A 27,392-nucleotide genomic window follows, 5' to 3' on the forward strand; every position below is an offset into this window, starting at 1 on the left:
CAGGAAAGCATACAGAGAGTTGGTGAGGCTTTGAGAAGATGCGAGCTTAGACACCAAGAAAAAGGGGGAGGAGGAGGATGTTAAAATTGGCCCATGCAGGTTTCGAACCTGCGACCTTCGCGTTATTAGCACGACGCTCTAACCAACTGAGCTAATAGGCCAGATGCTGGAAGTCTTACTTCATATACGAAATTTCTTAGTATAGAGGGAACGCATTATTTATTTTGTTGGCTGTAGAATACAGTCACGAAGTGCACTTGGTTTCGTATCAATGAAGTCAGCTCTTGCCTATGTACGTATGAATATGATTACAGTGTCTGTATATATATATATATATACAACAGATAGAAGGATATTGTTTACTCTATTAAAAGAACTACGGTAAAAACCCTAGCTCCTTCACTTTTTTATGAACAATATCTTATTTTTTTTCTTTCTAAATTCTATCCTTTATTTTTTTCAATTGATTTATTTTTAGTTTTTTTTTTAATTTCATTCTTTAATATTTTATTAAATTTAAATTAGTTTACATAATTTATTTTGATTTGTTTTTTATAAGATTATTATCGTCTTAAATAGACTTCCCAGTATTTTATTGGTGTTCAATTTTTAATAAGCCATAATTTAAATTCACGTGTGGTTGATCTCATATGTCACCGTCTCAATATTAAAAACAAACATCAGCATGAGATTTTTTTTTAAAGCCAATCCTTGCTTTTTACTGATCTTCTGAGTTGTATTTGGATCTATATCAAGTCGACTAGCTAAATCATGCCAGGACAACTCTTACATGGGTTGATTTTAAAAAACAAGGAGTCGAGTTGAGAAGTTTCATAAATGACCCAACGAGTTAGGCCTTTTTTTTAAAAAAATTCATCTTCCAATTTTTTTTATCTTTTGATTGGATCATTTTTAGCTTTTTTTTTTCAATTTTTTTTATCGTTTAGTTGATTTTGAAAATCTTCATATTTTTTTAGTTTGTTTTTTATAAGATTATTGCACTCTCAAACAAATGCCCTAATATTTGATTGGTGGTCAGTTTTACAAGTATTTATTTTTGTTATTATATCATTAAATAAAAAATAATTTACAAAGAAAAAACAAAAAACAAAGTTGTTAAACCAGTGGAGTTCATGATTTGAGTCATGAGTTTGGTAGATTAAGTCTCGAAGCCCATTTCAATCCAATATATTATTATTTCAAAATTAAAATAAAAAAAGATATTATTTTGATTTTTTTAAAGTTAAACCATGTATGTTACCTATCATCTAGGCTTTTTTGAACTAACGGTATTGATTGAATCATTTCAAGGCAACTCATATACAAATTAATTTTAATCCCGGACTTGATAAAAAATCGGGTTGAGAGATTTTGAGATTAACTACTAGGTTATATTTAATAACTATATCAAATAGTTTCATGTGACCATAATATTTTTTTCATGTTCGAAAAAACTTTGATCCGATGCAAAACTTAGCATAGCCAAACTCTGAGGGGTAGCTCAACTGGTCAGGCCTTGAATTTGCTCCCCAATGGTCACGAGTTCGAGTCCTCTCAGGGTCACTGGAGGCTTACATGATCGTTAATTTTAGGACCAGTGAAATTAGTTGAGGTATACACAAGTTAACCCAAACACCCATATTAATCTAAAAATAAAAACCTCAGCATAGCCAACTAATATATTCTGTAATTTTATTGAAAAGGAAGGGGAGAAAAATAAGTATGTGGAGAAAAAAAGTTGAATAATTCTGCTATAAAGCAGCCAAATTAATTCGAAAGGAGACAAATGAGAAAGGAATGGGTGGTTTGGCTCTTTCTATTAATTAGATAAATTGTGGATAAAGAAAAAGAATTCATGTTATCCTTTATATATGTAGAAAAACAAAGAATAATAATAATAAAAAAGCATTTTCCTTTCAAATTTCAATATCCTTTATTACTTATACAAAAATACCAAAAGAAATCATGTTTGTTTTTTATTCATTATTACTATTTTAGAACATAACAAACATAGATAATTAATTAAGATAAAGGAGATATGTTTCATTTTATCTTTCTTGTTTTTTTTTTATAAAAAAAAACATAAATTCATTTAATCATTATTTTAAAAATAGATTTATTTTTATATCTTTCTCTTTATTCTTTTAATATCAAACACAAATATTCTATCCCTTCTATATATATATATATATATATATATATATTATCATTTGTGTATCAAGTTTTTTTCACACATATATAAAAAAGTAATTTACATGTAAAATTATTTATAAACGTGGAAGACATATTCTTTTAGTAAAAAGAAAAAAAACATTTTATTTATATTTCCACATATCCTGCTAGACCCATTTCACCATCCTTGTTCCACAAAATGGACCATCAAACCAACCACTAATATCTAATTATTAAAGAAAATTACAACACCATGGAAAGCATCATCAAGCATTATCTTTGCCCTTACTATCGACATGATAATTAGAAGAGAAAAATATAAAAAAGTAGTAAAAACAACTGTAACCCTAGCTAATTACTAGCTTGGCCTACCAGAAGAAGCTCCACCACCAGGACCATACATATTCCCTGGATGACGGTGCTGATAATGGTGATGTCCCATCATCGCCATACTTGACTGCATCCCAACATACATATTGCCCCCACCACCTCCACCAAACCCACCCCCAGGATTTCCACTATTCACAACACCACCATCTCCGGCCGTACCATCTCTTTGATCACCTTGCCTCACTATTCCCATGGCAGCAGTCTTCTCTCCTTCCATCTCTCTAAATTTTTGCAAGTAAATCTTCAGAGGCTCAACATAATCTTCAAACCCTAGAGTTGTCATGGCCCACAACAGATCATCACCATTGATTGTCTTCCTCTTCTCTCTTTGACACTTATCTGATGCCTCTCCAGTGATGAAGCTAATGAACTCGGACACACACTCTTGCACAGTCTCCTTAGCATCCTTTGAAATCTTTGCATTAGCTGGTAAAGCTTTCTTCATGATCCTGCTGACATTGGCTATAGGCAAGAGCCTGTCTTGCTCTCTTGGTGAAGTCTCAGTACTGTAGTTTGTATTGCTGTTGTTTTGCTCTCCAGACTCATTGTCTGAATCAGCCATGAACCCTAAACTTACCAAAAGACTCTTGGGTTTGGGTTTGGCTTAATTATTTTATGAATCATATAAATAAATATTACAAAAAATTAAAAACTTAGGGTTAGAATTTGAAGAATATATATAGAAGAGAGAAAAGCTAGCTAGCTAGGTAGGGTTTGAAGAGGATGATGAGAGTTATAAGGAAATTTGGAAAGTTTGCTTGGCTAAAGGGAAGGGTAAGTTTGAGCTTAATTTTAATTTTCATACTATATATTATAAACAAATTATTATTATTATTATTATTATTATTATTATTTGCTTTGTTAGGCTATATTGTGTGGGATGGATGGTTTCGGACCGACATTTATTGATAAGTTTCTTACAGGTGGATGTTTGATTGGCCGTTAGATCTGGAAATTGAAGGCTTGTAAAGGTTGACTGACTGTTTATGGAGGTGTCCACTTGTAATAGCAGCCTTGTGTGCCTCTTGGATTAATGGTGGGGTTCAACCAAAATATTTAACACTATGATAAATTTACTCGTCAATTTATATTAAAATACCATATTTTATGTTACTATACATACTTTAGGTCATAAAAATAATAGATGCTTTACTCCCTTTCTGCCAGCCATATATTTAATATAATGCCATCAATTCATGTTGATAATAAAAAAAAAATAATTTTAAAATTATGATAATAATCATTTTTATTTATACATTGACTGGGGTCAATCTGGGCTGACTTTTGACCCATGATCCAGACCCTATCCTGGGTCTACCTCCAAGTTGAATTTTAAAATTATAATAATAACTATTTTTATTTTTATGTCGACCCTCACGACTTGTGACTGTCAATCTGGTCTTCTCCTGTATTGACCCCTAAATCATATTTTAAAACTATGATAATAACCATCTTTATTTTTATATTTTCTCGGGTCAACCAGAGCTGATCATCCAGACTTGTGACCTGGACCTTGCCCCGGGTCAACCCTCTAGTTGAATTTTAAAACTATGATAATAACTATTTTTATCTTATATATATTGACCCGGGTCAATGGTTAACCCACCCTGTGACTCGAGCTTGGCCCATGGTCGATCACTAAGTTAGGTTTTAAAACTATCATAATAACAATTTTACATTAACCTGAGTCAATGATCAACTCGATCCGTAACCCGGGCTTGGCCTCGGATCGATCCCTGAATCGAGTTTTAAAACTATGATAATGACCACTTTTATTGTTATATTGACTTAGTTAATGGTAAAGTTGACTCGTGATCCATGCATGGCTTCAGATTGACTCTCAAGTTAAGTATTAAAACTATGATAATAACCACTTTAATCTTTACATTGACCCAATCAATGGTAAAGTTGACTCGTGACCCAGGCCTAACACCAGGTCGATCTTGGAGTTGAGTTTTAAAACTATGATAATAATCATTTTTATCAAAATATCAACCCGAGTCAATGGTCAACTCTATTTATGACCTGAGCCTTACCTGAGATTGACCCTCGAATCGGGTTTTAAAACTATGTTATTAAATGGTCAATGTTCTTTGATTTGCATCGTAAAAAATTTCTCCATAATCGATGACTTGCAAAACTCTAAGATACAGGAGAGAAATTGATGATCTTTTCATCATTGGTTCATTTTTTATTTATCAAATTTTTTATTAGGTGAAAATTCTCGACAATGTTGTAACCATTTAATAACAGTTTTGCACCCTTACACTCTCTCAGCAAGAAATATAACAAACAACTCTATTGTATGCATAACTGGATAAACATAAATAACTCTAGTTCTCTAAAGGAACATGGTAGAATGACATGCAAACTGGTTGTCAAAAGTGATTTCGTATTCTGACTCTCCGAATGAGTCACTCCCGTTATAAAAAGCACTCCTCTAATAAGCTCTAGCCTCAAGAATAGCTACCGCCATCAGTTTTTTTTTTTTGGCGAATATCACTCATGTACTCCTTAAAAAATAAATAGATGTGAGACAATATCAGCAAGCTAAGTGGGGTGTTATGGGTTGAACTAGATCAATATTCATTTTTTTAAATTAATCGGTCAAAACAGGATAAATATATGTGATCACGGGCTAACTTGTCAGGTTAATCAAGGTCAAATGAGGTCAATTCTATAATGATTTTTTTTAGACCTGACTTGAATCGATGGCTGGTTAGTCATATTTCAGGTTAATCCAACAAGTTGGACGGAGTTTAACGTTAATGCACTCAACTTATGCTTAATTAGTTTAGTGATATATAGATTGATAGAGATTACGTGCCGAACCTAAACAAATTAAGGGGATGCAATGGAAAAAACATTGTTTCAATAATTTCAAACAAGGGAGATTGGATATCGTAGATGGGAATAGATAGGGCAGGCTTGAAAATGTAGAGAGAGAGAGAGAGAGAGAGAGAGAGAGAGAGAGAGAGAGAGAGTTACTTGTGTTCTTCTGCCCACTTTATGAGACGTGTGTATGGCTCTACATATGCTTAAAGATTTGGTAAACGGGTTTTTCCCTTAACGTGATTGATTAATTAATTAATTAGTCTTTAACCTAGCTATAAAAGATAATTAATTAAGCTTTAACCTAGCTATAAAAGAGAATACGTAGATGACTAGAGTAGGCAACCAACCTCCATTCAACGTCCCTTCCAACTTCCAACTTCCAACTTCTGCCATTGTACAATTAGTGAAGCCATGCATGCTTGCTGGTACGTATGACCCACTTGCCCTTCCATTTCATTTCTTCTTCAAGCTTGTTTTCTTCTCCTTCTCTTTGACGGTCAAGTGTCAACGTTCAACTTCTTCAATTCAATTAGTTAAGCAACCAAGGCATGAAATATATATATATATATATATATATATATATATATATATATATATATATATATATATATATAAAGGAATGAAATCTATATATCTAGTGTGAAAATTATTCACTGGATAATTTGTCAGTCGTCAAGTGAATTATAAAATATAATCATTATCATAACTAATAATCTCTCAATTATTTTAATTAATTTAAAAACAAAAAAAACAAATAATTATTATACTTATATATATTAGGAATTGACATATATATATATAATACGAGTTTTAGAATGCTTTTATCTATATTTTTTATGCGTTGTAAATTATTGCTGATTTGAATCACAACTTGAAACATATAAAAAATCGCAAATAAACAGGTTTTTAATTAATTTTGATATATAAAAACTAAGTTTAGGATAATTCATCTAATGATTTAAAAAAATGCCTTGTCTCATCATCATTATTGTATATATATCTCAATGTTATTCTCAATTATATGTGCCATATATAAAGGAATTTGATTCATGCATATTATTGAGTAGAGAAATTGGTTGACCATCCAAGTCAACTCCTGAAGGGCAAAATTGTAATAAGAAAAAAATCCAAGGGGGAATGAACACAAAAGCCCCTTATAAAACCAAAAGAGGATCCTCCCTTTATAATTGTTTCTCCATGCCACATCTTATGAAAACAAGTAGAAAATCTCGCAACAAACACAAAGAAGATGAGCTACTTTAGCGGCTGCAACAATCTTACGATGATCACCAACTTCATTTCCACCGTCTTCATCATCTTCATCATCACCTTTCAAGCATCAATGGCCAAAGCAGAGAATCCATTGCAAGAGTTCTCAAATAGAGAAGAGTTGGTGCAATTGGCTGGTTATGGGGAGGAAAAGCTATCAACCGTGCTAGTCACAGGCACGATTCTTTGTGAGGCTTGCTTGAATGGTGGAACTCAATTACTCCATGCATGGCCAGTATCAGGTTGTTTTTTTCATGTTCCTCATTAATTAATTACATATTGATATTGTGATAACTGATCTAGTTTAATATCCTGATTACATGCATTTAGTGTTTCTTTTCAAGTTTGAACACAAATCATTATAGAAACTGGCCATGAACATATTGATGTGATAACTCTTCACTTCTTTAGCCCATGTTATCTATTTCTTTTCAGCTTTCCTCTCGTGGAAATTAATTTCCATGCTTCTTCGAGTTACACCCTCAACAATTTTGGAGCTGTTAATTAACCCTCCCCCTGCAATATTTTTTGGACCTTTCTAATTTCCTTGTAATTACTTGTGTACAAGTAGTATTTTTTCTAGGCTTATGATCTTAGCCTTAACTCTTAGCTAGTTTTGCATAAGGTTTGGTACTGTATTAGGGTTTCTTGTTAATCTTGTACGTACTTAGTTCTTGAATAATGATCTTTAATTGTTTGAGAGGTCACTAGCTAGCTTTCAACCTATCATGGGTAGAAATAACATAGTTTTCAGCCAAACTTGTCATCAAAGGAAAAATTAATTAAGCATGAAGCTACAACTAGGGAGTGTGTGATCATGGGTTATATATATAGGTGAAGAGTCATCATGGCTGCTATCTATGTCAAGGCAACTGCAAAATGAAGCAATATATATACGAAGACATATTATTATCAAAATACAGCTCTTTTTTCTATTTATTTTCACTCCCTATAAGCCTTCATCAGAACAAGGGTGAAGCTACACATTTAACATGATTTCTGGCTTATAATTTCATCTCTAGCTAGCCCATAGAAAAAATTTGAATGCTAAAAGGGTAGGTTGTGCCTCCTTAGGCACTTCCAAATCTTTCCTTTTCATGTAAGAAAATTGTTCTTCTTTGAAGCCTTCAGTTTGGAATTTAATTTGCCTTTGATACAAATTAATTAATCACACATTTACATTTTTATATATATAATTTTATGTCATCCATAGTTATTAAATCCAACCATCATGAATCAATCCAAAATTTAATTAATCTATCTTTTAACTCGAGCTTAATATAATTTATTAACCCGATAAGTTTAATAAATGAATGCCTGGAAACAAAGCTAAGATCCACCGACCTTGACTACTATGATCCAAACCACCCATATTTTACACACTACTTTGGATAAGAGTAGATAGAAGCCCTGGATTAAAACACACACCACTTGCTGTCACCACAGTCAAGGCCCAAGTGATTAGGATGTGCTAATCATTTTAATTAAACATTGACGAGGAAGATGCTCTTGAAGAGAGATGGGGAGAAGCCCACATAAACAGCAACATCTCACCATAAATTGTGATTGAAAATGCATTTCAGAATTTATTTTGACAATTTAGCAATAAATAAATAAAATTCCATTTGAATGAAGTGCAAGATCATTTCACCTAAATAATTCAATCCTGATTGAGAAGAGATTTATTTTTGATGCTCACAAAATTTGAAAGGTAGAACATGAATTCTTAAAATTATGTTGAAATTCTTGAAGGTGCTTTGGTATATGTGGAATGCCATACTGGTGTGAAGTGGAGCAAAACAACTTCTTCACAAGCCATGACAGACGAATATGGAGATTTCCTAATTGATCTACCTTCCCACCTCCATGGAATTCCGAACCTGGAAAGAACATGTTCAGTTAAGGTTCTAAGATTGCCACAGAACTCGGTATGCAGACCAGCTCATGCCAGGAAACAGAAGGCACTGGAATTATCATCAGTTGGGAATGGCATCCGTAATTACAGTGCCGGGGAGATCAAATTTCTTCAAGTAACATCTAAACCTTTACAAGCATGCACCCAGAGAGGAAGCAGCGATAAGCAGATTGCGTACTAGATAACAGGTTTATAAGAAGACTGGAATACAAGAACAAGGCTCACTTAGATGGCGCTTTAGTCACAGCATTGAGTAACAAGGTTCAATTCCTTTCTACCAGTCGTAAAATACATGAGTGGCAACTATATAGCATGTAGATAAATAATGATATCTTTTAATATAGCAAGCTTGCAGTGTTTGTAATTGTAGAAACAAGATTGTATAATAGGAATTTTCCCTGGCTGCGATGAAAAAGTATGATATAAACGGTTTGGAAAACATTATATGTAGTTATTGATTCACAAAAATGAACAAGCATGAAAAACAGACAAGACAATTGTCCAAGAGCACCCTTTCACCTTTGGGAAATCCTAAAATTGACTACTACTCAGGATTTACAATTTTCTGTTCACCTCCAGAAACTATATATTTCGCAACATCAGCGCAACAGGTAAGTTTATCTGCTTTCTCCTCCGGGATTTCAAAGGAAAATTCTTCCTCAAAAGCCATGACGAGCTCAACCCTGTCTAAACTATCCAGGGACAAATCTTTTTGGAAATCAGCTGCTGCAGTAACCTGTTTCAGAGGTCAAATGAAATCAACATTACTCTTTTGACCTATGAGCAACGGACAAAGTGATTGTTTGTTGAAATTAAGTAAAAAGCCTCTTTGTTTTGACATAAAGTGTCACCTAACAATCAGGTTAATAGTACATGTAAATTTAATCAAATGAAGAGTAAAGGTCAGACGTCCATTTGAAAAGAATCATAAAATGGACAGGAAACAGGAAAAAACAAAGAAAATTACAAGGGAGCCGTCAATTAGTTACCTTATTGGCATCGATTTTATCAAACTTCTTAACCAGTTCAATGACTCGATCCATGATTTGATCAGGGCTGTTTCCTGCTGATGTACACATCTGCCAACGAAGTTGCTTGAACACATTTCCCCTCTGAGCAAACAGCAATTGTTCTGCAGAACCCCTCAGCCCCATGTGGCTCAAGATGGAGTTTCTTACGCTTTGCATTTTTAGACAAGCTGGAAATCAACATAAGTCACTCAAATCAGAATGTGCAAATCAAATCACGTAAAAGCAGTGCCAAGACAGCACATATGCATGATTGACAGCTGAACCATAATCAAAATTCAAGAACACACTTGTATAACCAATAGGGAAGCATTACATCAACAAACCAGAATTGCAGGTAGCGTCCTGGCTAGCAGGAGCTAATTTTAATCAATAAAATGTAAACCAGGAACATTTCTAGAGTGAAAAGAAAGCACTAAGGCCTGAATGTACAAACAAATACAAGCATCCACAATTCAAAAGAAACCCCAGAAATGTTTTAAAAATTTTACTGCTTGCTTCTCATAATTCATCATCTTGCACTACTAGCCAGATTAAAGAAATCAAGTATCTATAAAACACACAATTTTTACAAAAGGGAAGTCTACCTTGGCATTGTGGCTAAAAACTGAACAGGAAAAGACCCTCAAGAGCAAAATCTGTCAAATCATTCAAAGTTTACAGCTTTCAGAAAAAAGACATTATTCATAGTTAAATGCATGATATCACATTCAAAATTGACAAGGAAACCACAGTGGAAAGTAACACAAGAACCAATCTCATGCAAACATGATTCCTACATATATTAATTCACACGCTTTCCAGGCCCTTTTCTTTTTTCAAATCTAATGTTTAAAAACACTAACGTCAAAGCAACAAATTCTGACAGAAAAAGCTATCAACTGCTTACTCACGAGATTTTGTGTCTGTGGGTATTGACTTTCGAGTTAAAAGAATAGTCGTTCAGGTGTTTGATTTATTGCCGCAGTGAAGTCTCCCTGTTGAATGAAAGGAAGAGTCTTGTCAATTTTAAGCTCGGTCTCATGGGCGGTCCTTGTATGATGTGGATGGAGATTGGAGAGTGCTAAATGGGGGTGAAGCAAACGATGTCGTTGTGCTAATATATTGGTTTTTGCTGCTTTTCAATGGTTTTATGGGTAATATTTCCGTTTTCATGGATCGAAACTAAGCCCATCTCTTGAATCCATTTGTTATTAAACCTCGAACAAGGATAGATGTTGTCTAGGCTTAGGGTTGCGAGTTAAATAATTTAATTTCAATTTAAAAATATTATTTTGTCCAAAAAAAGAAGAAGCAAATGAATATTATTTGGTTGAAGATAAATTCATATATTTCCATACTTTATTCTTTTAGGTTACATTACCCTCATATTAAATTATATTTTGTCTTTGATAAATAAAACTTCTAGTTTTTTTTATTGATCTACCTTTTTATTTATTTTACAATTGAATAAAATTTCAACTTTACTTTCATTTTTAGCTGTATCAATTTGATTATGTATCTTTAAAATTTTATTTAATTTACATTTACCTTTTTTATGACTGGACTAACGTAGGGAGTTGATTTATTATCCATGCCATCATCTAAAGTTAAATATAAAAAGAAGGGAAAAAAAAGAAGAATTATTATGATAAAACACTTTATCTAAAATTAGATGGAAAATAATTTAGTTTAAGTACTCGAAATTTAACTACTAAATTAGGTGTTTTTCAAAAAATCCCATCTCTTGATTCTCTTCCCTTCTCTCTATAAATCTCAACATGGAATAACTATAATTTTAAAATTCATTGATTCATGACCAGATTTGAGTTAAGGATGAAGATGATTAACTTAATTTTTTTTAATGATTAAAATAATATTATTTTAAATTTTTAAAATAAAAAAATTAAATAATATTAAATTAATCCAGATTTTTAACTGAATTGAATTATATCATTTTTTTTTTATTTTTTCTTCTATCTAAACTGGTTTAAATCCTATATTAACTATATTTTGGATTAATTTACCGAGCTAGTATAAGTTTTATACATAGGAACATAATTACTTCATAATTTACCCCAAAAAAAGAATCTTATATCAACATCCAAAAATCTCTCTCAAAAAAAAAAATAGTAAATTCTATTTAAAGAAAATAAAGAGAGCAATAATTTAAAGGAAAAAGACTTTGTCAAATAATGACGTGCCCATCATCGCATACACACTCAAGAAAAACAACAACATTAGATTCGATACATTCACATCACCCATTTGCCCCACCACCACCACCATTTCCACCTCTTCCTTCCACCACCACCACCACCACTCCCTCCTTTTACTTCAACCCATTTTCCCAATTTACTGGAGATCACTCTCCTTTTATCCTTTCCAAAATTTCCCTTCCTTCCTTCCTTCCTCTCCTTTCCCCCCCCCCAAAAAAGCATACTCCTTAGTTACTTGACACAAAAATAACAAAGTTATAAACTTTATTCAATTTTGGCATCTGGGTCTATCCCAAAATTGCTTCTTTTTGGATTGTTCTTAATTTAATTCATGTATATAGTTGGTGGGTTTTAATAAAGTTTCAATTTTCATTCAATCCAATCTGAAATAAACAACAGCTGAAACATTAATAAAGATCATTAATTTGTAAGTGAGTTGAAGTTATTAATAAATGGGGAATGTGAATGGAAGAGAAGAAGAAGGAGCAATCAGTCCATCAAGTGGTTGTGGTGGTGAAGGAGAAAGCCATAACAGCAGTGAGGTTATGGTTGCATCAGATGAGTCCCATGTTACATATCCTGCACCTCCTCCTGAAATGATGGGTCACTCACCTCCGCATAGCCCAAGAGCTACTCACTCACCTCTTATGTTCACTCCTCAGGTTTGTTTTTTACGGCCTTTCTGTTTCTGTTTTCGGTTGCTGTTGTTTGTTATTCTCTCGAAGGTTTTATGAAGGAGTCAACTAAATTGTGTAGAATTGGTGTGTTTTGGAATGTGGTTCTGGCTTCGAAGGATGCAAATTTTTTGAGAGTTTGATCGGTTTTGGTAGTTTTTGAAGATTTTTTAGATGATACTGGATTGGTATCACATTATCTTTGTTGTGGGATTCTTTTAGATGCTGGAGAATTTGATACTTGCTTAGAAAGTCTTGACTTGGCTGTATTTGTGTGGGAATCAGCGGAAAGGGAATTGCTTTACCTACTTTGAATGTGTTAAAAGATGTGTATAGCATTAGCCATCGGGTTCTTTCCTATGAGATTCTACTTGGGAGTGGACATGTTAGTGGGTTCTAATATGGTGGCAAGTAGCTTGTGCTGTCAATGCGGAACAAAGTATGTCTTTTGTTTTGATGTAAATAGGGAGCGAACTGTTAGTTTCAATCTGACAAGATCAAGGGTTGTCATGAACTGAACTTTGTTGGATCCTGGTGATATTCATTGCTTGGAAGTCATTTTAATATTTTGTGCTATGTTCATGTAACATGCTTTGCTTCATGCCCTAGAAAATATTTTCGTTAAGCTGAGTCATGTGCTTTTTTTTCTTTTTTTCTATTCTGGTGTGTGCTTCCATCTACAACCCTATTTGATATCTTTTCATTGCATGTTTTTCTTTGTCAGGTCCCGGTGGTTCCGTTGCAAAGACCTGATGAGATTCAAGTTCCAAGTCACTCATGGATGCAAAATTCTTTAGGGTATGAAGAAATGTGTAACGAGCAAGGAATTCCAACAATGATTACATGGACTTATGGTGGCAAGGAAGTAGCTGTTGAGGGATCATGGGATGACTGGAAAACAAGGTTGAAATTCAATGCTTTAGATTTTCCCCATCTGTTTTATAACAACTTCAGGATCCACTTTCTGACTGTCTAATATATCCCATTTACATTGTTGATCAGAATGCCTTTGCAAAGATCAGGAAAAGACTACACTATAATGAAAGTTCTGCCATCAGGTGTTTATCAATACAGGTTTATTGTTGATGGACAATGGAGGTATGCCCCTGACTTGCCCTGGGCCAAAGATGATTCTGGCAATGCTTACAATACTTTGGATTTGCAGGTAATCCTTTCATCCCGTCCCTTTGGTATTGCAGCATAATTTCTTAATAATTCCAATAAATTAAGGGGATGCTGGTAAAATTTTTCCTTGTTAATTAATCAATTGTATCTGTATGGACACCTTCGCTCCTTTTTTCCTTTTCTTATCTGATAATTAGTGCAGAGTTGGTCTCAAAAAGTCAAAATTTTCTTTTTCACTAAGACAGTGATACCATCTGCAATTAAAGGTCCAAAAATGTTGTATCTACCACTTAAAATGTAAGAAGAAAGAATTTGACTTCAGATATTTATCCCCATCTTTAGAGCTGCTACATTTTTTGGTTTATTTGTTTGCTTGGGATAGAAGTATAAAAGCATGCAGGTAAAGTATGTATATGAATTTATGGGTCTCAAACTAACATATTTCTGAGCGTGCAACCATTTCTGAGACTCAAGTGAAAGGTTTATATGAAGATTCCCCTTGACATATTCACATGAAGCAGACTTGCTTTCATTCTATTTCTTTAGGATAAGATTGATTTAAATGTAATCCTGTAGTCATTTAAGCTAGTAAATCTGCATGAAGATCAAAACCGAGAATAAAACAAATAAAATATAATTAGGTTTCCAATAGTTTGCGGGTTGTGTTTCAAACATTAGATACCTTACTTAATATTGCCACCCTTTTTTGACCTCGTGCTTTTTATGTGCTTCCAGCATATGCTCTCTTGGTGTCATTGTGAATGCACAAGGTGAAACTATCTTTATCGTAATTTTGGGTAATTTCACTGAAGAAACGAAGCAGTTTATTCTAATAATTGGGTGGGTGGTATAGTGTCATTGCAACACTTGCCTACTTTCAGTTCTCTTGGTGTTATCATGAATGCATAAGGTGAAACCATCTTTAACTTAATTTTGGGTTATCTTCCTGTGTTGCTGCCTCCATAAAGTCAGTTTTATTTGTGCCTATTTTTGAGAGCTTTATAAATGACAGAAAAATAAGGATAGTATTTAGTTAAAACTTAAACAACATTTGGAGCTTCCCAAAATTGTAGTAGTACAGATTATACTCGTAGTTTCAGTTCTCCTTCACTGAAGAAAGGAATAAGTTTATTCTCATAAAAGGTGGTATATGTGATTGCTGTTCATGCCTACATGTAGGTTTAATGATCTGTTCTTCAAAACAGTGTATGTTGTGTTTGTAATATTTTACTAGGATATTCTGAATCGTGGCTTCCTTTCTTTGGAGATGCATGATTAAGTAAAAGAAAGAAACCAGCATGTGCAGTGGTGATTGCTTGAACAGCTGTTTACAAAAAAAATTGTTTTTAAAGTCTTTACATAAGTCAAAGCTAAAGTGTTTTTTCTTTCTTTTTGTCCTGCTAACATTATGATTTGGTTAAGCATGTTCAGCGTTGATTTTAACACACATGCTTGTATGCATGCACACACATATTTATGCAAGAGATTTTTCTCTAATGCGTAGTTATATGTCATTAAGCATAATTTCCGATCTGACTGTTGAATTGGGTTGAAATTTCACTTGTAGATTCTAGAGGCGTTGTTTTATATAGGGTTAAAATTTCATAGCAATCGGAAATTGAAAAGGTCTTCTATTAATGCCTATAAGTTACCATTCAAAATTTCCTATATTTTCCTAGTTGTTTTATGATTTTTTTTCTATTTTGTTTAGAACTCTTTTATTATTTTCTTAAAAAAATTTAAATAGAAATTTTTTCCTAGTTTGTTTAGGACTTTTATTACTTTTCCTTTATTTTCCTGTTTTCTTGTTAGTTTAGGTAAGCTTTTAAGTTTATTTAAAGAGTTGTAAATCTCATAGAAAGACAAACTACTTGAAGAGAAAATATCTAGTAATAAAAATTTGAATAAGAGTTTATGTGTGATCCCTATTCAATATAATTTTATGTTCTTGTGCTTGCTGTTTTTCTTGTGTTACTTCCGTTTGTGTTGTTATTAAAGCCCAACGATCTAGGTTATTGTTTGTTGTGTGCTATAATCTCAAGTTATTTTGTTTGATGTGTGCTATTAAATAACCATGGTTGGAAGAGATTACAGAGCAAAATGTGTTCAGGTTAAGTGGGGAAGAGGAGTTTCTTCCTCAAGAGAGAAAAGTTCAGGAGCTGGTGATATAATAAGACATGCAAAGACATTATAGAATTGAAAAAAGGTGTTGAGGAACTGCTGATAGAAAACATGCGAAGATAAATTGCAAAATTAACCCGTCAATTAACGGAGTTGAGGAGTCCGGGGGATTGTGAGAGGAGAGATCACATGTCCATGACTAGTTTTGAAAACCCATTTCAGAAACATGAGCGAATGAGACATCTTCTTGATTGGGATGAATATTGTGAACGTTTTGGTGATCCCGTTTATGGTGAGATAAATATGAATTGATATTCTCCATCAATTTATGATGTTTATTTTGATGATGATAATGTTAATGATGATATCATAAATAATAACTATAATGGTAGTGATGTCATTGATAGTGCCCTTGTTGATAAGTTAGAAGTTGAGTGCAAAGAAAACATGAAAGGTGTTCAATAAAAGAAAATTATTGATTCAAACTATGTTGATCTTTTTTATTACAAGTTTATTGTTATTATAAAGATAGATATATTCAAGGGTTATATGGATACAACACATGTTCATGAAGTAAGTTTGAGGTTTGTAATTTATTACTCTAGAAGCAAATGGAAGAGAAATAATTTGTCAATTGTTGTTTCTTTTACAAATTTTAAGATGACGAGATTGAAGTTGATGTCTAAAATTATTATATACTTGAAGAAGAAAGAAAAAGGGTTGGAGATTCTTGACTGGATATCCATGAGATCGAGGCAAGAAGAATTTGAACTTGAGGACGAGTTCTTTTCAACTTAGAGAGACTGATGCATAAGATTTTTTTTTCCTAATGTGTAGTTTTATGTTATTAAGCATAATTTTTTATCGATCGTTGAATCGAGCAAAAAATTTACTAGGAGATTCTAGATGTTTTGTTTCATATAGAGTTAAAATTTCATAGCAATCGGAAATTGAGGTCTTTCACTCATGCCTAGAAGTTACCGTTCAAGATTTGCTATATTTTTCAAGTTGGTTTAAGATATTTTTTTTCTATTTAGTTTAAAATTCTTTTATTATTTTTCTAGATTTATTTATGATGTTTTTCTAGTTTGTTTAGGACTTTTATTAATTTTCCTTTATTTTTGGGTTTCCTTATCGATTTATATAAGTTTTAAAGTTTATTTAGGGAGTCACAAACCTTTTAGAGAGGCAAACTACTTGAAGAGATAATATCTAGTAATACAATTTTAAATTAGGATTTCTGTTTGATCCTTATTCAGTATAATTTTGTGTTGTTGTGCTTGCCATCTTTCTTGCATTGCTTCCTTCTAAGTCACGCATATTAATTTTTCTATTTTATTTTATCAACTTCAAAAAGCATAGCTCTCTTATCATGGTATTCTTGTAAAGTGTCATATGAACATAGTTCCATTACTAAGAGTATGCAGGAAAATATAGATAGCTACTTGGTTATGGGTATTTTCTGATAGCTTTTGGTATTGTCGATTTGATGTTTTGGTCAGGACTTTGTTCCAGAAGACCTTGAAAGTATATCTGGTTTTGAACCCCCTCATTCTCCAGAGTCAAGCTACAGCAACTTGCAACTTAGTAACGAGGATTTTGCGAAGGAGCCACCAATGGTTCCTCCGCACTTACAAATGACACTGCTCAATGTGCCATCATCCTGCATGGAGATACCGCCTCCTTTGTCAAGACCTCAACATGTCGTGCTTAATCATCTCTACATGCAGAAGGGAAAGAGTGGGCCTGCTGTGGTGGCACTTGGTTCAACACACAGGTTCTTAGCCAAGTATGTGACTGTGGTGCTTTACAAGTCTTTGCAGAGGTAATAATTTACTGCATCTGTGTGGGAGTTGTAGTTTACCATCCTTAAAATGTAGTTAAGATATGCCAATGGCTCAAGTAAGCTCAGGAAGGAGTCACTTCAAGCATTAAAAAGATTGTATTTTACAAAATACAAATGCTTGATAACCATTGTTAGTCAATTTAGCTGCTTGTTTTTATCACATTATGTAGTTGTTCTCTGCAATCATATGGGGAAAAAGAAGAGCTGATAACTCTCTTGCGTAGGTTCATCTAATGCTTTCACCACATTATCGCAGTCTTCGATTGATTTAAGTGGATTGGGAACTTCCTTAAACTGGCCTTGTTCTCCTCTCCTTTTTTCCGAGAAGAAACTGGCTAGACACTTAAAATCTTGGTGCGGTTGTATTTATTTATTTATTTATTTATCTAGCAGAAGAGACTCTCTTGATTGCCCAATCGTGGGAGATTTGTCTTGAATTTCTTCCACATGTTCATATCTTGGAAGTCTGGCAAGATTTGCATATAGATCCCATACAAATGCATGTGTTGAAGTCTAGCCATTATGCATGGGCTGCAAATCGAATGCCCAATAGATCTCAGTCCTTTTCACACAAATTTCTATAAGCTTCAATAGTTCGATTGCAAACACGAGAAAGTATTCTTGAAATGCATGCATGTGTTTGGTTTTCAAGGCTAACACAAAGTAAAACTACTAGAGCAACACATTCCCCTGATGCCAAGACAAACCATTTCATAATTTGAGATAAATGGATGCCTCATCTTCTTATGTTTGCTAGCAAAATCCAAGGATAGAGCTTCATCAAACATGTTATATATGCCCATGAGATTGGTTTGGTGGAGGTTTTAAATAATATTGGATCTTTCATAATTTAAATGATGTATCTCTATCATTTGTTTATCACTCAATGAATGATCGAAAAATGATCTACTGATTTAATTAGAGTTTTGTTATAGCAAAACAAACTAAAGCGGAAGGGTTTGTTTAAACAGTGACAAATACTGTTCTTGTACTCATATTGTATTGTGAACTGGAGCAGTGTTATTTTTATTTTTTTATTTTAGTCCTTTAATTTTTTTTTTATTATGTCCTTTAATTGCAAGATTAGCACAGAGGGACAAAATTGAAAGATAGAGAATCAACTTAGAAAAAGTTTAGAGTTGGCATATAAAATACACTTTAATCCCCCAATTTATAAACTTAGACTAGTCCTTTATGTTTTTCTAAATTCAATTTTGGTACACAACTTCATTTTTATTATTTTTAAGTTCCTTGTTTTTTAAGGAGAGAAATTTTCGTCGAGTTCCAACATAAAAAGAGAAAGTAATTGTTTTCACATATTTTGATCATCGAATTAGTTGATATTGGTGTTCAAGGGTTCCATTTAATGAAAGAAGTTGGATGATGGTTGTTTCAAACCTTAATATTATCTAAAAGTATATCAAAATCGAGGAAGAAAAATCTAACCTGATTTGATTTCATGTTTTGGTGTTGATTTTGGAGTTTCTTAGGTTGATAAATTGATTTTTAGGTGTTGTGATGATGTTTATGAGGAGTGTATTTTTGAGCAATAATATCTCTGCCTGATTTTCTAGCCATCATTGTGGTAACTAGATTCTAGACATACATGCAACACATCGTCTATTTTAGCAAGCGACTTGTCGTCTGATTTATTTTTTTAAATAAAAGGGGTGACCCCTTTAAATATGAAAAAAAATATAAGGCCCAGACACGCAAGCCTAAGCCACCAAGCCCAAACACTTGGGCTTTTTTATATAGGCCTAGATGCGCTAAGTTGTTAGGCCTGTGCCCCTGAGCTTTTTTGTGAGGATATTTTTTTGCAATTCTATTTATTCTTTATTTAGATCCAACATAAATTTAATAAAATAAATCATTAAACCTCGTTGAGTCCTTAGCACAAATTGGTGATTCGACAAGTTATGACACAATATTTTGACTGTTGTTCTAAATTTTTTTTGTTAATTTAAATTGACTAATATCAAGATATATTTTAAAAGTTTTAACTTAAATTCTTTTATAACTCTTTTATTTATTTATTTATCTATAAGTTTAATTTAATTTGTAGTCAATAAAGACGGTCTAACCGAGAAGAGAATAAGCGGAGGAAACAAAAATACAAATTATCCAATTGACTTAACTAATTATGGTAATGTCCATTACTCGGGTTGTAATGTTTGCGTGTTAACCCGGGACGATACAATTTATCGTCGTCTTTTCATTTCACTCTCTTAATTTTTTTTTCCTGATTTAATCTTTTGATAGTTCTTTATTTTCACATTTAAGCCAGGGCTTGGCAAGATTAAAATGACGGAAGCGTTTTTATTTTAATTAGATCAGCTAGTTTGTTCTTTGCCCGCTTTGTTGAACAAGTCATAATAATTTTTATTTTTTATTTTTTAATATTTATGATGATCAATTAATTTATTCTGATAGATTAGTCCATTTTTAAATCATTATTTCAAATATTTCATTACATGTAAGTTATTTAAATTTTTTAATGCAGTCATATGGTTTTTATCCGTCCCGCAACGAATCTCAATAACAAAACCTAGTTTTATCTAATAAACAAATTAACTAAAACATTCAAAATATTAGTGTGTGTGTGTGTGTGAACATTTTGCTAGCGTTCACAGGGTACAACAAGTTCTCTCAAAATATAAACAAACAAGAAAAGGTTAATCATCATGTCATGAGCTTAATACTAACCACCTAACCTAGAAATGGCCAAGGATGAATCAGACCGTTAATACTACTACTACTGTGATCCCTGGATGAGCTAAATAAGTGGATCATCTCTCTTAAATTCTGACATGAACTATTGACTATTGAGGTGGTTGGTAATTAATAATTGGCAGTTCAGCTTTAAAAGAACACCTCAAACTAAAATCGAACATGGTACATTACATTATTTCTGACACGATATCATTGTACATTACACTTATAGCACAGAAGAAATGACAACAAAAGTACCTTTTCTTTCTTCCTTTTCTGTATTCTAACGTTAACATCATCCAGAAATGGACAAACCACAAGTGCAAAACTAACATGTCCGAATTCGTCGAGCTTTCACTCCTTTTGTTGATAAGGAAGTTGGTTATGCATTTTAAGCTTTTTTGTTAAGAACCAATGTTTGCTGTCTCTTTGATAGGCCACTGAAACAAAGAAAAGAAGGCCTATTGAAAGAGACTCTAGGGCTATAACCCCAAGAGATTAATTAACCAAGATTAAGTTTCTTGTTTTTGATCCTTCACCGTGGCTGACATTCCCTTGGAACAGAAAAAAAATGAGTGTGGTGGTCTTGTAAGCAATTGTCATCAACAATTACACACATTGTATCAGTATAAAGTTTAGCTGTACCGAGATGAGAGCAAGAGGGATGACTTATATCGCTTGTATCAGTATCTGATAAATAGATTAAAGATAGACATACATGATGATTAGCCCTTTAAGACCTGTTTCGAGAACTGAAAATCAAGCTCATGATATTACATGTATTCATTATCTGCAATTTCTTTTCTTGAAGGCACAAAGCATATGAACTTGTGTTAATGTTGCAGGCTAAGGAGAGCTTCACACATTGAAGGGCCATGTTGAGTCGGTGGTTAAGATGAAGGGGCTTGATATTGAGACCATCCAACAACACTACAGTCTAAAGATATTAAAGGGTTTCCAATTAGAATCATATGTAAGTAAGATAGAGACAGAGTTGAGAGAAAACAGACAGAACAAAGAAGCTGACTTGAAGCTGCTTTTTCTGTTTTGTAAACATTTTTTTTTTGGCTTAAATAGGAATGTCCAAAAGGATGAAATCTTATAGTTGTTTATTGACATATTTATAGCTTCTGCCTGTTGATTGTAAATTTTTCCTCATTCCAGTAATCAAAATAAGGTTAGTCCATGGTATTAATCAAATTTTGTCAATTGTATAGAATATTTTTCTTATTGTCTATGCCAATGTGGTTAGCAATTTTCAATATAAAGATTGCACGAGGCATCTCTGCTACATAAAATATGCAATAAACATCTCACACCAAAGTTCCCAAACGATAACAGAACCATTATGGTTGGAGCTTTGTAGGGATTGCTATGAATTCATTGCCAAGTTGTAGAAAAAGAGTTACTGTCGCCAGCTAAATGCTAAGAACGGCAAATTTTTAGTAAGGAAAGAAGCATGTACAAGCATGCAAAATGAAAATCGATACCTAAAAGTTCTCTATCACTGTTTCCAATTTCTTCTCCATCTCTTAAAACTACACTAAACCAGCTTTGGCTTTAACTATAATGGCTGCATAACTATTCAAAAGACAGGGCATCCCTTAACCACAATTCCTGGCGCTGTTGGACATGTAGCCAAAGGACAGTGATCAAGTTCTGCACCCCACCAACTCAATTTTTTGTCTGTGTTCTGCACAGCAAAGAACAATAGAACACCCATGAAAGCTGTCCCAGCATCCAATGCCGCAGACAGAACATAATTATACTTCTGCCACCAGCGCTTGCGATATCGGAAGACAAAGTAGTTGAAGATGGTTCCAGTGATAAGCCAGCTTGCAATGTTGGTGGGAGTAGAGGGTGGCATTCCGGCAAAACCATAAGATATAACTGGAATGTTTATCAATGCAATCCATTTCTTTTCAGGGAACATTTTGCTCAGTACCCAAAAAGGCACCGGCAAGAAAGCTCCAATGAGGAACAGCCATACCAAGTTCCTGTAGAGGCCACCAGGTCCGAAGAGCCTTTTTGGTCCAATGAGGCCCCAGATTACAGAAGCATCAAAAGTAACTCGGTACTTAGGACACGTCCAAGGACTGTTGGAATCTTGCGAATCAACATCACAGATATTTTCAATGTTCTCCAACATCCACCACGCAACTGCAAGATTGACTGTACCGGCAACTAAAGTTCCCACAAGCTGAGGAAAACACAATTTCTTTTTTTTAATAATCCACACAACCAGGACAAAAAACAAATTCAAATGCACAACTGCACAAGTTTCTGTATCACAATACCTGAGCTACATACATGCACCGTGGTGGAATTTTCATGTAGTGTCCAAGTTTAAGGTCAGATAAGAAAGAAAGAGCATGGACCGTGCTGATTCGTCCATAAATCTTGAAAAGCAGGTTTGCAATTGGTTGTCCTGGTAGGACATATCCAATCATGAACTGTGCTATTATGTCGTAGCCAGGTTGCTGCAATGCAAACACAACATTATGAGGTCAAAAGAAAAAACTTCACATTGAATTTGCCTACACATCGAAAGCAAAGTTTGCTGTGTCTAACGAAAAACAGAAAATTAATAAAATTGGCGATACCTGGTTGGTAGTTGCTTGAATAACCCCAATAGGAAGGGTAACAAGCCAAGCCAAGCCAAAGGCAAAGAGCATACCCCACCACGGCAGCTGCACAGTTTCTTTCCAAACAAAAGACATTAACAATGAGAGGAAAACACTCCCTGCTAACAGAATATAGAACCACCAGTCGGGAACTTCTTTGTAAGCTTTCATCAATTTTGCATGAACATCCAATTTCACATTCTGCATTGCTTTCCTACTTTGCTTCCAAATATCCCTGGACAATGGAAACCACATAATGCCATTTATTAAGATCCAGTAAAAAGGGCATCTACATTTATATTATCAGCGTGTGGAAGTCCATGATAGGAACCAGGCTACCTTCCATTAAACAGTGCCACATGGGTGAGAGTTGCCGTGAACCTTGCAAATCCTGATCCAATCGACAAGGCAAATAGAGGACTAAGATAAAGCTTGCTGTAGCTATCATAAGCAGGAATGTTAAGTTGAAATTCTGGGGTCAGGATCTTTGTAGTATCATATTTTTGCCCACTAGAAGTGAACAGCTGATTAGAAAATATTGGAAACTTCCGAGCATCAAAAGTGTTATACTTCCAATAACACACAGGGACTATAACGTAGATGAACATAATAAAGCCAACCGCAACATTGACAATGGAAGACCAAGGAGCAACAAGGGGGCTGCCATGGTAGGCCGAAATCCCAGCCCAATCAAGAGTGAAGGCACCAACACCAAGACCATGGTATCCTGACCCTATTTGTTGAGCTGTCATGTTGTGAGGCCATGCCCAGCAGACCCACGAGAAGAATGTCAAGATTGGGAACAAGTAACCAGGGACTGCGTAATAGAAAAAGCTTACTGTCATGGCAATGAGGAAGAATCGCATCCTTGTCATGCCTTTACTTTGCGGCTCCTTTTCATGCAGTGCTCTGTAGAGACAAAATGGTTAGCACATGACAACATTAATGCCAAAAACTAAGTGCAAGCTAATCAAATATGGAAATTCTAGCTTCACCAATGACTTGAGGAATATGATCCCAAGCAAACTCATGACAACCACTACAAATTAAGAAGGAATTTCACCCATAAGTCATGATTTTACCCATAAGTCATGACAACCAGCACAAACTAAGTTCAATGTTTATAGTATTACGCACTCTGTCCCCTGTGGAATATCACCCATAAGTCAAGGAAAGCTACAAAACAGATTCTTAACCAGTGAACATGCACTTGTAATCATATACCAACAAGATAAAGTTATTCACTAGAATTATTGTCATGTTCAACAATATTATGAAAAAAAGAATAAGTAAATTGCTCGAGTTAATTTCACTCCACACATTACAACATGGAGAGAATTCTGCAATGTCCTTTTTCAGCCTCTGTTTGTTTATTTCTAGAAATATTCTCACATGCGTTTTCAGTGATGAAATTTGAACCACAAAACAGTCTTTGAATCATATTTGTCAAACTCGACTAAAGTTTTGGGTTATTAGATCAACAGGTCATCAAGTTAATCCGTGAGTTATCAGGTCATTTATTTTATTAAAATCACATAGTTTCGTTCTTTTTTTAAAAAAAAATCTTGAAGTTGACACAGCTATGTTTGTCCAAGCCAATCAAGAAGTCACTACGAACTCAGAAGTAAACCCAGAAGTAAAAACTGAAGAGACTCGATTAAAATATGGGATTCCAATATTCTTTTCATCAACCAAACAGATCATTTAGAAAAATTGAAGGGAAAGTAGAGGCCTAGTAGTAGAAAACACAGACCTGAACAGAGAAACCTGAGCTAGATTGGAAGGCCACCACATCTCTACAGGATAAACCAGGTATCTCCTTAGCATCCCAGCCCATCCATATCCCAATATCTGCAAATCAAGACCCAGAAACAAAGGAGAAAAAGGAAATCAAAACAACCAAACACACTGTTTCACTTCCTTAAAAAAAAAAACAGTACTGTTTAGCCAAAAAGAAGAAAGAAGAAATATTTCATCTTCACCTGAGTAGTCAAGACTATGAGCAGCCCACAAAGAAAACTCAAACTCTGCCTATAATAAGCCTTCATAACAGTAATGGCACCAATAGAATAAGCATCACCACCACCATAAGAGACACCACAGTTCGCAAAAATAGTGATAATCACATGTTCTTTCATATTAAAAGGCCCTGGATTCAAACTAAAACTCCACCCCAAAATCCTATAATCTTTCGTAGGCAAAGTCTTAGCCATGAACTTGCCAACAGGCAACACAGCAATTTGCATAAGAATGGCAGAGATAGTAAGTGGCTGTGTACGGTAAGTGAAAAAAGTGTTCAAGAAGATAAGTATTACGCATGAAGTTAAACCCAGAAACCATGCACGAAAAGTCAAGACAGGAAGTGTTGGATCGTCAGTTTCAGGCACAACTAAAGCCACTTCTTCAACAGGACATCTTTCATGATGTTCTGCAGATGAATCTAACCGCAACCCATTTGTGTGTCTTCCATCAGTACTCTCTTGACTTGCCATTGCTGACCAATAAAGACACAAACTGTAACAAAAAAAAAATCCCTTCTTTTTGGCCCTTCTCTCTTACTTCAGAAGAAGTGAAGAGAAGACAAGGGAGTTTCTAACTCAAAGTGGAGTCCTTTGGTTCTCAGGCTGGTTGAAATATATAGCAACGAGTGAATATTTTTGGGGGACAAGAATAGCCTTTGGAAAATAGGGTTTTTACCATTTTTAGAAAGGTAAAAAAGATAATTTCTTGGGTCCTCTGGCTTGATACAGCATTGAATGCTGACTTGATCACTGACTTATGTGATAACTATATACTATCCTCTTGGAATTTTTGTCAATGATCAATAGGATATTTATTTTAGTTAATTAGCGCTTGTTTATAATTCCAGAGAGCAGTAATCATCACTTGGACGCTCGCATTTATTAGAGAGTCAATGATTAATATAAAATATGGCCACTGATTAATTAATTCCATAAATATATAGATTTTACAAGATATTAATTCTCTTTTGACAGGAAAAAAGGAAAAATACTGATGGCCGATGCATGCGTGGAGACCACATGTCAAGAACGACAAGGCACGCTTTTGTCTTGGTCCTAGAGAGTGCCAGCGTGGTGGACCACGTGGAATTGTTGTGGGTCCTACGTGGAATGTTACTGTGTTCGGTAGGGGGGCCATTCCTTGGGTGACTAACGGTGCCACGGGGGAGAAAAGGTCTTTGGTGGCTTCCACGTGTCAAACATGCCAACGTTGGAAAAGGAAACGATCAAAATTACTTACAATAGATAGCTTATCTTAAACCTTATTTCCGTATAAAAATACAAATACAAAAAAAAGAAAATATTTCAAAAATCTTGCAAAATGGATAGCAGAGGAGATAGGAACGGTTGACAGCTGTTCTGAAAAATAATAAAAATTTATTTTCATCTCTTCAATCAAATATATTTTAATCATTTTTATTCTTAGAATACTACGTTTTAAAAAAAAAAGAAAATAAAAAAAAGTAGCTGGTAACCACACCATCCCTATGAGTGATTTTGCCTGGTTTTGTCGAGCATCAAGATCACTCGAGAGGTGGTCCTTTTGACACCATTGGAAGTGAACCAAAGCGAAAGGCCGGTGGTGCATCTTTGCAGCTGACGGATCGAGAACTATGGACCGATCATTTTTTCTCTAGTGGAGGATCCAGGGACCCGTGGCTCCTATGGCGTTGACCCATGCTCTGGATTCCCCCCTCAAATTAACCAGCAGCCTTCCAATTTAAATTGATCTATTTTTGATGATATCCAAGGTCTTTTAAGAACTTAAAACTATAGTAGAGACCCAGGAATTCCTAATTTTTCTTCTAATCCATCAATGTAAGAAGCTTTTACGAAACCCTATTTTATTTCCCATTTCGTGCATGATTCTAAATTTGTAGTTCCTTTTTTCTTTTTAGAATTAGATTGCAGTTCAATTAAATAGCAATATATATATATATATGGTCTTATAATTTCTTTTCACGAGACTCCCTAACTTTGATTATAAAAAAAATCTATGAGAACAACCAGAAATTAAGTTAAACAAAGAAAATGGGGAACATATATTAATTAGATAAAATTAAGACCTGCCATCGATCTAGATCTACCATACCAAACAAAAAAAGTGGGCTCACGGCTCACCTTCCAATTTTAAGTTTGAGGAACTTGTTACCTTTTAATGCCCCCCCAAGCATCTTTCAACAAATCCATGCTGTTTTGATCCATCCACAGGTCCCATGATTTAGGCATCCGCTAAAGCTTCTCTCATTTTCACATCCCTAGCTAGGACTAAAAAAATGAACTCATGAGGGTCCATGATTGACCATTTATGAGTAGCTAGAGGTGTGTATATATATATATATATATATATATATATATATATATATATATATATATATATATATATATATATATATATATATATATATATATAATACGGTTTATATTTTATCTAATATATATTTAAAAGTGTTTAGTTAATT

General features: G+C 34.0%; 5 protein-coding genes and 1 non-coding gene across 10 annotated transcripts; 2 read left to right on the forward strand and 4 right to left on the reverse strand.

Moving 5' to 3' along the window:
- Positions 1 to 87: 87 nt before the first annotated feature.
- TRNAI-AAU (transfer RNA isoleucine (anticodon AAU)) lies at positions 88 to 161 on the reverse strand. Its single transcript has one exon. It is a non-coding gene; the product is annotated as a tRNA-Ile (tRNA).
- Positions 162 to 2,372: 2,211 nt separating this feature from the next.
- On the reverse strand, positions 2,373 to 3,360 carry LOC7474078 (nuclear transcription factor Y subunit B-3). Its single transcript, XM_002323085.4, has one exon. It carries the CDS (start codon positions 3,122 to 3,124, stop codon positions 2,531 to 2,533), a length of 594 nt encoding a protein of 197 aa, XP_002323121.2. The 5' UTR covers positions 3,125 to 3,360; the 3' UTR covers positions 2,373 to 2,530.
- Positions 3,361 to 6,569: 3,209 nt separating this feature from the next.
- Positions 6,570 to 9,078, forward strand: LOC7482638 (uncharacterized). The gene is made up of 2 exons (XM_002322465.4): positions 6,570 to 6,908; positions 8,419 to 9,078. The coding sequence occupies exons 1-2, from the start codon at positions 6,647 to 6,649 to the stop codon at positions 8,760 to 8,762; spliced, it is 606 nt and encodes a 201-aa protein (XP_002322501.4). The 5' UTR covers positions 6,570 to 6,646; the 3' UTR covers positions 8,763 to 9,078.
- On the reverse strand, positions 8,937 to 10,722 carry LOC7474079 (acyl carrier protein 3, mitochondrial). 4 transcript variants are annotated; one of them, XM_002323086.3, is made up of 4 exons: positions 10,503 to 10,722; positions 10,197 to 10,247; positions 9,571 to 9,779; positions 8,937 to 9,317 (listed from the first exon to the last, which is right to left on the reverse strand). In XM_002323086.3, the coding sequence occupies exons 3-4, from the start codon at positions 9,766 to 9,768 to the stop codon at positions 9,126 to 9,128; spliced, it is 390 nt and encodes a 129-aa protein (XP_002323122.2). In that variant the 5' UTR covers positions 9,769 to 9,779; positions 10,197 to 10,247; positions 10,503 to 10,722; the 3' UTR covers positions 8,937 to 9,125. The 4 variants fall into 4 exon arrangements, with proteins under 4 accessions (XP_002323122.2, XP_024443391.2, XP_006373588.2 ...); XM_024587623.2 differs by having other exon boundaries at positions 10,499 to 10,720; XM_006373526.3 differs by lacking the exon at positions 10,197 to 10,247.
- Positions 10,723 to 11,813: 1,091 nt separating this feature from the next.
- Positions 11,814 to 18,010, forward strand: LOC7482639 (SNF1-related protein kinase regulatory subunit beta-2). Of its 2 annotated transcripts, XM_024587621.2 has the most exons (5): positions 11,814 to 12,469; positions 13,206 to 13,384; positions 13,484 to 13,646; positions 14,342 to 14,376; positions 17,230 to 17,802. In XM_024587621.2, the coding sequence occupies exons 1-5, from the start codon at positions 12,260 to 12,262 to the stop codon at positions 17,366 to 17,368; spliced, it is 726 nt and encodes a 241-aa protein (XP_024443389.2). In that variant the 5' UTR covers positions 11,814 to 12,259; the 3' UTR covers positions 17,369 to 17,802. The 2 variants fall into 2 exon arrangements, with proteins under 2 accessions (XP_024443389.2, XP_002322502.4); XM_002322466.4 differs by lacking the exon at positions 14,342 to 14,376 and having other exon boundaries at positions 11,819 to 12,469; positions 17,230 to 18,010.
- A 3,698-nt stretch (positions 18,011 to 21,708) lies between these two features.
- Positions 21,709 to 25,529, reverse strand: LOC7474080 (oligopeptide transporter 3). The gene is made up of 6 exons (XM_002323087.4): positions 24,892 to 25,529; positions 24,663 to 24,760; positions 23,249 to 23,818; positions 22,889 to 23,144; positions 22,583 to 22,765; positions 21,709 to 22,485 (listed from the first exon to the last, which is right to left on the reverse strand). Exons 1-6 carry the CDS (start codon positions 25,399 to 25,401, stop codon positions 21,871 to 21,873), a joined length of 2,232 nt encoding a protein of 743 aa, XP_002323123.4. The 5' UTR covers positions 25,402 to 25,529; the 3' UTR covers positions 21,709 to 21,870.
- Positions 25,530 to 27,392: the final 1,863 nt, after the last annotated feature.

The sequence above is a fragment of the Populus trichocarpa genome, chromosome 16 (genome assembly GCF_000002775.5).
Source record: "Populus trichocarpa isolate Nisqually-1 chromosome 16, P.trichocarpa_v4.1, whole genome shotgun sequence".
Lineage (NCBI taxonomy): Eukaryota > Viridiplantae > Streptophyta > Magnoliopsida > Malpighiales > Salicaceae > Populus > Populus trichocarpa.